Here is a 13,968-nt window from a genome sequence, read left to right on the forward strand (position 1 = left end):
AACCGGGGAGGATTGGATTACATGGTCTCTGTGGACACTTCTGGTTCTGCCATTCTAAGTTTCTTATTCTAGGTGGGCTGCTTCCCTGACACAGATTTCAGGTGTTAACAACTACAGGAGAGGCCTTGGGACTGTGGGTCCTTCAGAATTTTAGACCCATGCTGTCCCTTTTAGACTTCGTCATCTAGGTCAATGCTTTTATCCGTCACCTTTTCTAAAGACTTTGCATTCTGCCATGTTTACTGGAGCCCCCATAGAAAGATTTGGTTACCTTCTGCCTGTCTGCCTGTTGTGTTTAGTAAGAAACCAGGGCAGAAACTGTTCTCCCTCAGAATGTAGTGTCCCATGGGCTGCCTCTGTGTCCCCCTGCCCCCAAATCCCACTCCCCACCTCTGCACCCCCGCCAGCCCTGTATATGGTCAGATATGTGCCCTTTCAGGACTATCCTCATAGATGCTTTGAAAGAGATGAAAGAGACTTTTTCAGCTCCTTGACATTCCCAGGTGGTACCCGAGATTTGGACCCTGTACCAGTTACTGTGTTAAGTCACATAACTTTTCGTTCTTTTTCTTTTTTTTTTTTTCGCTGTGCCATGTGGGATGTGGGAGCTTAGCTCCCCAATTAGGGATTGAACTTGTGCCCCACACATTGGAAGTGCAGGGTCTTAACCACTGGACTGTCAGGGAAGACCCCAAGTCACAGAGCTTTGAGGGAGCATTTACTAACTACTGTGGAAAGCATCCTGGCAGTACATATCAAGAGATATTCAAATATGCTTACTTTTTTATTATCAGGAATCTTTCTAAGGAAATAATTCACAAGAAAAAAAATAAGCTATAGAAATAAAGGTCTTTATTAAAGCCTCCTTATAGTACTAGCAAATAGGAATAGCCTGTGTACCGGTAGGATTGTGACTGAACACATAAAAGTAGTACATTTCAGTGGGGTATTAGGTAGTTGCTAAAAATTATGATTGTGAAAACTGTGCTGTAAAAGCAAAATTTGATATTGTTAAGTGAAGAAGGCCAAACCCCAAGTTTATGTTTCTGTAATTAAAACAGAGATAAATATTTTTTTCAGGAATGAATTTTTTTAAAAATTTAATGTGTGTGGTAAGTGCAACAATGTGTGCATATGAACCAAGACTAGAAAGCAGTGGACGAAAGTAAAAATTTCTTCTGTTGGGTCGTCAAATTAAAAATGGACTTAAATTAAAACATTTTTTTTGAAGTGGTATTCTATTGTTCTGACTGTTTAAAAAGGTGGTGGAGAGATGAAAACCAATATATCTTGTTCCTGAATCTGGAGAAATTTTAATCCCATATATTTGTTCCCTTGGTTCATAGAAGCCAGTCCAGAGAAGTTTTCAGCATTCCAGACTATTTCCTTTCTATTTCTAATATGCTCTTGTTCATTAAACTAGTATTTGAGCTCTGTTGCCAGGCACTAATCGGAATGCTGGCAAACCAGGCACCTTCAGAAAAGAATAACAGCTACAGGAAAGATGAAGCAATGTGATGAATCTGCAAGAGAATGGAGGGCTCGTGGGAGGGTGCCTGCTTTTATCTGAGGAGGACACTTTGGAAGGGAGTGGGCAGCCCATGCATGTGGCAGGGATGTGTGTAAGAGCTGAGAGTAGACATTGAAACTTAAATATTTTACAAGCTGGAAACGTCCAGAAGGCTTTGAGCAGAGTTGTGGCAGGATCTGATTGCTCTTTTCCTTGTTTTTTGTTTTGTTGGTGTGGATGTAAACCTATGGTGAGGCATAATTGCTACCATCAGGTATATCCATTTTAAGTGTCTAGTTGGATGAGTACTGACAAATGCATGCAGCTGCTATCCTAATCAAGATCTAGAACATTCCCATCAATCCAGAAAGTTTTTTCATGCTCCTTTGTGGTCAGTCTCCCCTCTGCAGCCAATTTACTTTCTGTCACTATAATTTAGTTTAATCTATTCTAGAACTTCATATAATAGAACTTTGTGGTGTGTACTCTTCATATGGTTGACTCCTCTCAGAATACTGTTTTTCACTCATCTATATTATTGCATGTAAAGCGGTCCTTTTTCGTTGCTGAGTAATATTCCATTGCATGGATATACCATGGTTTGTTTAACCATTCATTTGTTGATGGATATTTGGATTGTTTTCACATTTTGCTTATTATAATGCTACTAGGCACATTGAAATGCAAATCTTTGTGTGGATGTAGATTTCTCTTGGATAAATAGTAAGGAGTGGATTTGTTGGATTGTATAGGTAGTGTATGTTTAACTTGGTAAGAAGCTTCCAAATTCTTTTCCAAAGTGGTTGTGCCATTTTATGCTTTTATTCACAATGTATGATGATTTACTTTTTAAAGAACTCATGCTGCAGTGTAGACCCAGGTATACAACATGCATGAATTAAAACTAACATTTCACATTTGAGGTAGGAAAATACTTTCAAAATATACCTACCATGTTCCAACTCATAATCACTGATGCCTGGTTGAGGCCAGTGGTCATGGGTGACGTAATCTGGCTGCCCTAGTTCCCTTTCCCACCTGACTTTGATTGAAAGATTTGATTAACTGCAATTTGCCCATGTACCTCTTTGTTTTCTGGATCTTATACTAAGGCCAGTGAAGGATATTCATTTTTATCATGAGCGGTTTCCATCTGAAAGGATTTTCTCGATTCATGCATGTATAGTTGAGTCATGAATACTAGCTATGTTAGTAGTCTCTGAAAAATAAAGATAAATCATTTCCTAGGACCAATTCATGATTTGTGTTTTCTCTTTGTTTTTCTGTCTGAAGGGATGATTCAGACAAATATAGCTTCCAAGACCCAAAAGGATGTCATCAGAAGGCCGACGTTTGTGTCTTACTGGGACGTGGAGCAGGTGAAACGCAGACAAGAGTGAGTGTCTGTGCTTGCTGGCACACGTTGCAATGTTCGAGTCACTCATGAATCTGGACCCTGTTTTCTGAAATGTTCATGCTCACATAACACTGCAATTTCCTTTTGCTTTAACTATGAGTAAGGTACTGACCAAGTAGTACAGTGTGACTAAAAGCATTCTAGAGTAGGAACTTTGTCTTTTCCTCAGATTCACGGGGGACTTTGAGCAGACCTCTTACTCTGGGTTCAGTTTCTTCAGCTGAGAATGGCTGGCTGTGCCTAGGAAAGAATCAGATGCACAGTTACTGGGTTTTTGTTCTGTTCTGGGTTCTTCTGAGTATCTTTAGTTTTGTGGAATGGATTTACAGGGGGTGGGAGTTTGAGGGAGAAATGGAGAGAAAAAAGGGATGTAGCAGCTGCCTGGTAAAGCCTTTGAGGAAAGATAAAGTTGATGAAAATGCATTTTTAAAGGAAATTTTGCTAAGGGATTCAGTGTGACAGCTCTGTCTGCTCACAGAAACCCAGTCAAAACGACATTGCTGGGACTTCTCTGGTGGTCCAGTGGCTAGGACTTCATGCTCCCACCGCAGGGACCTCGGTTTGATCCCTGGTCCGGGGACAAGATCCCACATGCCACAGCTAAAGATCCTGCATGCCGCGACTATTTGGTGCATCCAAATAAATAAATATAAAACAAAATGAACTGAGAAAACTGTTTGTGGGTGTTTGTGGAAAGAAGTAGCTTGAATCCAATACTTTGGCCACCTGATGTGAAGAACTGACTCATTGGAAAAGACCGAGATGCTGGGAAAGATAGAAGGCAGGAGGAGAAGGGGACGACAGAGGATGAGATGGTTGATGGCATCACCAACTCCATGGATGTGAGTTTGAGCAAGCTTTGGGAGTTGGTGATGGACCGGGCAGCCTGGTGTGCTGCAGTCCACGGGGTCACAAAGAGTCAGACACAACTGATTGACTGAACTGAACTGAGCTTAAATCCTGCTATGACAAACCCAGAGGAGACACATGGCTTTAGGATAGAATAAAGGCTGTGAGTGCTACTCTGGACAATCTGAAGAGAAGTGAACGATAGCATTTTTGATGAGCTCCTTACAACATATTGAATGTTTTGTACTATACTAGTACAGTATGAAAATCAGAGCTTAACATATAAACTGGGGCCAGCTTCTTTCATTCCAAAAGAATTTTCATTTTATGAAAGGAGGTTTTTAAAGAGTTTTTTCCTTAAAGCATTTTTTAAAATGTAATGTTCTCAAAATGGAAAATATCAAACTTAAAGAAAATTATGTGATAAACCCCTATGTACATGTTGCTGCTAAGTCGCTTCAGTCATGTCTGACTCTGTGCGACCCCAGAGACGGCAGCCCACTAGGCTCCCCTGTCCCTGGGATTCTCCAGGCAAGAACACTGGAGTGGGTTGCCATTTCTTTCTCCAATGCATAAAAGTGAAAGTGAAGTCGCTCAGTCGTGTCCGACTCTTAGCAACCCCATGGACTGCAGCCCACCAGGCTCCTCTGTCCAAGGGATTTTCCAGGCAAGAGTACTGGAGTGGGTTGCCATTGCCTTCTCTGATGTACATGTTAGGGGTTCTCTATTTGAGGGTGGAGAACCCTCAAATGTATGGTTACTCTTCCTGAAATACAGTTCATACAGGAAAGGCAGGATTCTTTTCCCTATACCACTAAAGTATTTAAATATTTATCATTTGGAAGAGAAGCTGTAAGACAAACTTACTTTTTTTTAATATTACTTTTTGGCTATGCCTGGAGAATGCTATGGACCGAGGAGCCTGGTGGGCTGCAGTCCGTTGGGTCGCAAAGAGTTGGACATGACTGAGTGACTAACACAACACAAGGCACATGGGATCTTAGTTCTCCCACCAGGGATCAAACTCATGTCCCCCTTGTATTGGAAGCATGGATTCCTAACCATTGGACCACCAGGGAAGCCCCCTAGCCTTACTTAATGCTAACACATTAGGACTTAGAAAATTCCCAGAGGAACCTCAGCTTAGTTGAAGTTAAGCAAAGAAAATCACTTGGGTGTATCAAACAGGGAGCCAGATGAATTTCTTTCTCTCTCTTGTTTCCAGCCCTCAGCAGGGGCAGACCTCATCAGAACCTTTCATCAAGATATATCTTCCCCAACCGGACACAAGCGTCCCAGGCTCGAATGGCTTTGAGGTACTTGCTTTTTACTTTGTACTGGGTGAATTATTTAAAGATGAAACAAAGTACTTTGCTACAAATGTGTTTAGTTGAATGAATGAATGAGTGAATGAATCATTTCTGCAAAACTCTTGAAACGAGATTCAAAGGCTAACATCCAAATGGTGACTGTGTCACGTGCCACTTTCCCAAAGTAGAAGGGCACCTCACTGTTTCCAGAGTTCTGGCGCACACGATCTGCTTGGGACAGATGCTCATGACAAACTTGTAAAATAGATATTTGCTTCTCTACCTTACAGATGAGCAAACTGGAACTCACAGTAAGAGCAACTTGTTCATTAATTGGAGTTAAAAAGCAGGTTTCTATGGGACTCAAAGTGGGCCTCAGCTTACCTGGTTGGGGGGACTCTTTTTTTAAAAATTTTATTTAGTTATTTATTTTTGGCTGTGCTGGGTCTTTGTTGTTAGTTTTCTCTAGTTGCGGTGAGCAGGGGCTAATCTCTAGTTGTGGTACACAAGCTTCTTACTGCAGTGGCCTTCTCCTGTTGCAGAACACGGGCTCTAGGGCATGCAGGCCTCAGCACGAGTTCAGTAGTTATGGTGCCGGGCTACGTGGCCCTGCAGCATGTGGAATCTTCCTGGACCAAGGATTGAACCCATGTCCCCTGCATTGGCAGGCGGATTGTTAACCACAGGATCACCAGGGAAGTCCCAGGGCAAGGTTCTTCCTGGATCATTTAGCCACATCAGAGGCTAGGTTTGGGTGCAGCCAACTCTGCTTGGGCTCCTTGGGTACCTCCATTGCCTCTGCCCCCGCACTGGCTTTAAGCAAAGAACTCACCAGGTCACTGGTGAGTCACAGGTCACTGAATCACACACCTGGGGGTGTGGGGCGGGGAGGAGTGTTTGCCTTCAGGCTAATGCTCTGTTAGCCTTGAACAGATGGGCTCCGGGCCATCTAGTTCATCACTGGAATGAACTATCAGATGTGGAAACCCTAAGCCAGCTTATCCTACCTGCTGTCAGAGGCCTGGCAAGGATACTCCATGGCATAGACGGCCACACATATGGACGTGTGCTGTGCTAAGTCGCTTCAGTCGTGTCCGATTCTTTGTAACTCTATAGACTATAGCCCTCCAGTTTCCTCTGTCCACGGGATTCTCTGGGCAAGAATACTAGAGTGGGTTGCCATGCCTTCCTCCAGGGGCTCTTTCTGACCCAGGGATCGAGCTCCCAGTCTCTTGGATCGCCTGCATTGGCAGGCAGGTTCTTTACCACTAGCGCCACCTGGGAAGCCCACAGAGGGACATGAAGTGAAAGTGAAGGTCGCTCAGTCGTGTCCGACTCTTTGCGACCCCATGGACTATACAGTCCATGGAATTCTCCAGGCCAGAATACTGGAGTAGGGAGCCGTTCCCTTCCCCAGGGGAATCTTCCCAACCCAGGGACCGAACCCAGGTCTCCCGCATTGCAGGCAGATTCTTTACCAGTTGAGCCACAAGGGAAGCCCCATCATGCCTTAAGTGTTTCCTGCTTCACATTTACATATTTTAAAATTTCTTTCAGTTGCTTGAAATCCCTAGCAATACTCCAGAATATGCTAAAGTGAGTGATCATTTTAAAGCTTCCATGAGAAATTTCAAGATTGAAAAGATAAAGAAGGTCCAGAACGCACAGCTCTTGGAGGCTTTTAAAAGGTGGGTGGCCACCGTAACGGGCTTCTCTTGACATAAAGTTTGAAAGGATTAGTGAAGACCTATCTTTGAAGATTTATATTCACTTTTTTATTTTAGTGGTCAACAGTTTCTTCAATCTCTAGTTGTGTTTTCATAGTGTAAGCTCAAACTTCTCTGTTTCAGTTTTAGCTTTACAATTAAATGCTTTCATGTGTCTATCATTTAAAAGTTTTCATATATTTATTTTTTTTATAGCTGTTGCCTTAATGTTAGTAGCTCCATTCTGAAAGCTGGTGGAATACAATTTTAAGATAATTAGACTTTAGTTGGGATTTACGTTATTAACTGGAGTGGGTGAGGAATGTTCTCCATGTTAAGTCTCACGTTTTCCGTATTAGCAAGAAAAACGAGATGAAGAAAGAAGAGCAAATCCTATTTTGTGCAACAGAACGCAGCAACGTGGCGTCTATCTGTAAGAATAATTTTGACTGGCTCTTACATGGAAGTCACGACACCAAATATGGAAAAGGTTTGTATGGAATAGAGAAGCTGAACAAGTAGAGCCAACACTTGGCTCTACTATACACTCTCCTATTATGAGATATATTATTTTGTATTAACCAGTACCTGCAGGCTTTTGCATTCCTGGAGAAAAAATAAGCTCATGTTAATCTGAAATTTCCAAATTAGAGTGGGAAATCACGGTGGGACTTGATTCCTGCACTTTAGCCCGGCTTCCTTCCTGTCTTCTGTGTTTTATGGGAAGGGTGGGGTGCGGAGACCAGAGCACCTCATATATCTTGCAAAATCTTCTCTTTTGTTGATGACTTTGTCTACCACTGCTACTCAGTTCTGGCCATGGCTCTTCCTGACCTATGTCCATCCCTTCTCTTTCCACTGATGGATTCCAGTCAAAGATGGAGATGAGGTCTTTTCCCATCACAGGCCGTGCTGGTCACACCAAATCTTTTTGGCTTTCTTTTTGTTCCTAAATTCCTTCATGCATCTCAAAATCCAGAAACCCACCAAACAAAAACCAAAGAATCACTCACCTTAAGGCAACAAGTAATAGTTTATCAATATCAATTAGTTTTTTCACAGAATATCAGATTTTGCAATATAGACTCCTTTCCTTCAACGGGCAGAAAGACATTTTCTGTTGTTCAGTTGTTAAGTCATGTCTGATTCTTTGCAACCCTGTGGACCGAAGCCCGTCTGGCTCCTCTGTCCTCCACTATCTTCTGAAATCTGCTCACATTCATGTCTATTGAGTCAGTGATGTCATCCAACCATCTCATCCTCTGTTGCCCCCTTCTTCCACCTTCAGTCTTTCCCAGCATCAGGGCCTTTTCCAATGAGTCAGATCTTTGCATCAGGTGGCCAAAGTATTAGAGCTTCAGCTTCAGCATCTGTCCTTTCAACGAATATTCAGGGTTAATTTCCTTTAGAATTGATTGGTTTTATTTCCTTGCAGTCCAAGGGACTCTCAAGAGTTTTCTACAGCACCACAATTGGAAAGCATCAATACTTCAATGCTGTCTTTTTTGTGGTCCAACTCTCACATCTATACATGACTACTGGAAAAACCATAGTTTTGATTATATGGACCTTTGTCAGCAAAGTGGTATCTTTGCTTTTTAGTGCGCTTTCTAGGTTTGTTATAGCTTTTCTTCCAAGGAGCAAGTGTCTTTTAATTTAATGGCTGCAGTCACCATCCACAGTGATTTTGGAGCCCAAGAAAATAAAATCTGTTACTGTTTCTTTTTCCCCATCTATTTGCCATGAAATTATGGAACTGGATGCCATGATCTTAGTTTTTTGAATGTTGAGTTTTAAGCCAGCTTTTCCACTCTTCTCTTTCACCCTTGTCAAGAGGTTATTTTGTTCCCTTGGCAATAATAAAAATAAAAATAGGAAATTTGAATTTGTCAGGAAATGGTTGTTGCTCTGGTGAGTGTGGAGATATCAGTGATTATCAGAGGTTGTCTTGTAGTTGAGGACGATAGATTGAGTGTCTGACCAGCTCTGCCAGGGTCAACTGTTGGCTCATGTCACATCTCTCATCTCTCCCTTTTCCTTTCCCCAAGACCTTCGCACAGTAATAAATGATGTTTCTTCCTTAAAATGTACACAATATAAAATGGCCTTTGTTGGAGTATCTTTGGTTTATTAGTTACAACTCAACTTGCTTGCATGAACTGGACCACTGTGATATCAACAGTTAGTCATTCTACCCAGTGGCTCAACATTGTACCTATGAATTCTGCAGAGTTACAAATGTTTCTGTTAATTCTGTCAGGTTATACACTGTATTCAAGTGTACTTGCATAATAAATATTTTCCTAAGTACAAAGGAAAGTTATTAGTATCAATAAGGTATTGCTGACATATACTTGGTCAATGCCTATCATCTGATTATGTGTAAATAATCTTATAACTACATACCTTCTTTTATAATAATTCTTAACCTTTTTCTTCTGATTATTTCTAGGAAACTACTTCACAAAAGATGCCTTTAGTTCCCATAAAAATTGCCCGTTTGATTCCAGAAACATCGTTATGTTTGTAGCCCGAGTCCTGGTTGGAAATTTCATTGAAGGCCATACAAGTTACCGGAGTCCCCCTCTGCAGTATGACAGCTGTGTGGATACAAGATTGAATCCCTCTGTTTTTGTCATCTTTCAGAAAGATCAGATTTACCCAGAATATGTGATTGAATATACGGAACCAGAGAGATCAGAGAAACCCTGCTTGATTAGTTAGAAATGATGGCTACAGCCTCATATAGGATGCCATAACCATTTTGTTACAGGACCCGATCTTCCACAAAGATAATAGTTAAACTTACGTTTTCTCTCCTATAAATGCCTTGGATTAGTGGTTCCCAAACTTTGCTGCACATTTGAATCATCTGGGAAGCGCTAAACAACTTCACTGTCCAGGGGACTTCCCTAGTGATCCAGTGGTTAAGATTCCGCACTCCCAATGTAGGGGGCATGGGTTCGATCCCTGAACTAAGATCTGGCATGCTGCACAGTCCATGCAGCCTTAAAAAAAATTTCCGCTGTCCAGATTACACACCACCCCAACTAAATCACTTTTTTGGGGTTGACAGCCAAGAAGAGGATTGAAATGTGTCATAAGTTTGGGAATCACTCATTACCTTAGATGTAACCGGTAAAGACTCACTTCTAAAACTTCTGTTAATGCTGCAACCTTTCTCCCCCAACTACTCTTAATTGATTGCATGATTTGGTTTTGTTTTGGTTAAACTGAAAGAAAATTTATTTGGGAAATTTAAGTGAAATCTAAAAATTACTATTGAAATAAGGACATAAGACAGTACAGCCTTGGAAAATTGTGGAAAGCTGGGGGAAAATACATAGGAATATAGTTGCGGGGGGCAGAAATGTAAGGGCAATTTAAATGCTAGCAAGACATAACTGCAGTACTGTACCTTATCTCTGTGGTGACACTGATTTGAGGGCATGCATTTCTTTATCGCTACGTTTATTTAGGGTATTCATCCAAGTTGACGCTTTCTGAAATGCAATAAAAAGAGCTGCTAAATATGGCTCAGAGCGCAGCAACCAACTGGAATTAACTGCCCATTTGGGCAAAGTAGACATTTATATTCTAACTAATATGATTACAGAGAAGGCTTTTTTTCAGGTCAGACATATATAAAGTGCTGGTATTTTGAGTGGACCGAGTTGCAGTAACCAGATTCACACAATCACGACTGATAAATCCGAGTGCTGTTGTAGTCGTTCGCTATGTTAGTTGAAGCTCACCAAGCAATTAGGGCCATTCAACTAAAGCACAGGCCCCCTAAGGAGGTGAGGTTAGTTTCCTAGGGAGACAGAATCAGAACGAAGGGAACAGTGCCGCAAACTAGCCTCGCGCCTGCGAGGGGCTTCTTTTTCTAAATATAACAGATTGTGTGGAATTGTAGCACAATCAGTTTTTAGAGCAGCTGAGGTGCCTGGACCAAGAGTGCCTTTCTTATTATGAATGAGGGTTTTCCTTCCAATTTTCAACATTCCATACCAGTCGCCAACATTTCATGTTATAATTACTTCCAGCAGATAGGTTATAAAAATTAATTAGCATTAGAGTTGATTTTATATTAGGTTTTACATCAGTGCAAAGATCTCTACAACTCTCTGGCTTAAAAGGGCTCCAACAGGGACTTACTTCCCTGACAGTCCAAAGGTTAAGGCTTCAGGCTTCCACTGCAGGGGGCACGGGTTTAAACCCTGGTCAGGGAACCAAGATCCCATATTCCACGTGACCAGACCAAAAAAAGTTAAAAACCTTAAAAAAAAAAAAAAAAAAAGGAAATCTACAGATTGTCGAAATGGAGATAATGAGGAAGTACTATATTCTTGCAGGCGAGCTGTAGGTCATACACGAATGTCTAGGGAGACATTCTACATTCGTATAGGGTGCAGAGTAATTCCTTTCTGTGAGCAGCTGTCCAGTGTACTGCAAGATAGTCAGCATACTTGGCTCTCACATACTAAATGCCAGTAGCGCCCTCTCCCCCACCCCCATTATGATGGCAACAACAAACCTTATCAGATCTATTCACCATTTTCAGAGCAAATAATTTGTATGATAACATCCCCTTTGCTGTCCTGAGATGATTCAGATACTACCATCTACATGAATTTTTTTCTTAAGAAATCAATTTATTGCCCTAACTATTATAATGGAGAACCAGAAGGCAAGAAGTTTGTAATAATGATAAAATGAATATCAATATGTAAATGCTCCAGCATGACCACGCTATACGACATCATGAAATAGATATTTACTTTTACTGATAATGAATAGGTTTGGATTTAAGGGTCGATTGGAGGCTACTTCCTATAAAGAAGTACTGGAAAGATTAGAAGTATAAGTGACACCAGAATGAGAACCAGTATTAGGGTAAGTTACAACAGACCATATACCTTTTCTGTATGTAGTTAGGGGAAGAACGAAATTATCTTAATTGAAATTAGTTTAGCAGGACAAGACAAATGACAGATTGTCTAAGAGGAAAAAAAGAATTATATCCTTTCAGGCGAGCTATTGGTCCTATATAAGTGTCTAGTAGGACCTTAGGAAGTCGTATAGAGTACCGAATAAGTCTTCTTTGTATGGGACTGACCCATACACCATAGGGGCATCTCTTATCCCTAGCCACATCCACTCAATGCCAGTAAAAGCCCTCAATTATTACAAAACCAACAAGTCGTCAATTTCCAAAAGACCACAGTGAGACTCACTCAGTTAATATCTAGCATCTTTAGATTAGCTTACTAGCCTCCATAAGGAGTCCTCCTATAGATTAAATTGGATGCTTGCCTCCCAAATCCCTGGTTTTTAAAACACTTTGCATCTTGCTTTGATCATTTTTAGCACCTGACTTAAAGTTGTCCGCTTTTTGCATTAGCGTGTAAGCTCCATGAGAGCTGAGTCAACCTGTCTTGTTCACTGTGCCACACTGCATACCCAGCTGAATGCTTGATACACTGGATAAAATTTGTTGAATAAAGTTCAACTTCTTATAATTCAGTAGCTGAGTTGTATTTCTTCTTATTCTCCTCCCAACTCCATTTGAGATTCTAATACAAGAAAATAAATATTAACTTCGGCTCCACTGCTTGTATTTGCTCTATTTCCAGGTATCTCCTAAAAGATAGTCACCTGCAGACATCTGTTTTTTCAATGGGGCGGGGCAGCTAAAGGATGTGAATTGCCCCTTCCGGCTTCATCATTCCTGGACTCAGTGACCAAGGAGCCTTTAGCATACCGCCAGGGGAAGACTGGGTGGTGGTGATGGAGAAGCCCACAGTGGGTTGGTACATCTTCTGTTTAGGGGAGAGGGAGACAGTGGAAACTGCTGACACCCCTTAGGAGTGGGAACAGGGCCAGTGGGAGGCAGCTAAAAATGTAAATGATCAGCAGAGTTGTCCAATTAGTAACGCCTTCAAAAGTCCTTCTCCATTCTTTTTTTTTCAGGAAGGAGTATTTTTATTTATTTTTGGTGACACTGGGTCTTTGTTCTGCATGTGTGCCTTCTCTAGTTGCAGAAAGCGTGGGCGGCTCATCATATTGGCTTCTCTTGTTTCGGAGCACGGGCTCTAGGCACATGGGTTTAGTTGCCCCAGGCCATGTATAATCTTCCCGGACCAGGGATAGAACCCATGTGCCCTGCACTGGCAGGCAGTTTCTAGGGCTTCCCGGGTGGCGCTAGTGGTAAAGAACCTGCCGGCCAATGCAGGAGACAAAAGAGACACGGGTTCGATCCCTGGGTTGGGAAGATCCCCTGGAGAAGGAAATGGCAACCCACTCCAGTATTCTTGCCTGGAGAATCCCATGGACAGAGGAGCCTGGCAGGCTGCAGTCCGAGGGGTTGCAAAGAGTCGGACACGACTGAAATGACTTAGCACTAGCACTTCCTAACTTCCAGGAAGTCCCAACCATTTGTTTTTAATCACAAAGCTTTGGGTGGAGACAGAAAACATCTATATGGCAGCATGTGCTGCTCAGTTGTGCATGACTCTTTGTGACCCCATGGACTGTAGCCTGCCAGGCTTCTCTATCCATGGGATTTCTCCAGTCTAGAATACTGGAGTAGGTTGCACCTTCCTCCTCCAGGGGATCTTCCCAACCCAGGGATTGAACCCGAGTCTTCTAGACTGGCAGGCTGATTCTTTACCACTGAGCCACCTGGGAAATACAGTAGCATTCAGTTCAGTGCAGTTCAGTCACTCAGTTGTGTCTGAGCCTTTGCGACCCCATGAACCACAGCATGCCAGGCCTCCCTGTCCATCACCAACTCCTGGAGTTTACCCAAACTCATGTCCACAGATATAATTAAAGTGAAAGTAAAACTGCCATTTGATTTGGACCTCAATGGAAATAATATATAGCCAACTCATCACTGTCAAAGCACCCACACTCAAATATATAGAAGTGACATCAAACCAAGCAAATGCTTTGAGTTTTTCCATTTAGTTTACGTTCTATTTGATTATTTGTCATAGCAGGCTCTCAAATTTTTCAGAAATGTTTGATGTTGCTACTCCCCAAGGTTCGATCCTCCCACCTCTGCTTTTCTTTATTTGTGCTGAGTGAGCTTATCAACTATCAAAGCTCCAGTTTCCTTATTCTCTGATGACACTCAAATCAATATTCTCTTCAATCTTTCTTAAGCTGTTG

General features: G+C 41.9%; 1 protein-coding gene across 1 annotated transcript in view; it reads left to right on the top strand.

Annotated features, from left to right (window-relative positions):
• Positions 1 to 12,318, top strand: part of ZC3HAV1 (zinc finger CCCH-type containing, antiviral 1) — a 51,046-nt gene extending 38,728 nt beyond the window's left edge. Inside the window, exons 9-13 of the mRNA XM_070369198.1 lie at positions 2,804 to 2,906; positions 5,002 to 5,092; positions 6,644 to 6,774; positions 7,152 to 7,282; positions 9,245 to 12,318. Of these exons, the coding sequence (XP_070225299.1) occupies positions 2,804 to 2,906; positions 5,002 to 5,092; positions 6,644 to 6,774; positions 7,152 to 7,282; positions 9,245 to 9,516 (728 nt within the window). The 3' untranslated portion in view covers positions 9,517 to 12,318. The remainder of the gene's footprint in view (positions 1 to 2,803; positions 2,907 to 5,001; positions 5,093 to 6,643; positions 6,775 to 7,151; positions 7,283 to 9,244) is intronic.
• The last annotated feature ends 1,650 nt before the right edge of the window (positions 12,319 to 13,968 follow it).

Source organism: Bos mutus, chromosome 4 (genome assembly GCF_027580195.1).
Source record: "Bos mutus isolate GX-2022 chromosome 4, NWIPB_WYAK_1.1, whole genome shotgun sequence".
NCBI lineage: Eukaryota > Metazoa > Chordata > Mammalia > Artiodactyla > Bovidae > Bos > Bos mutus.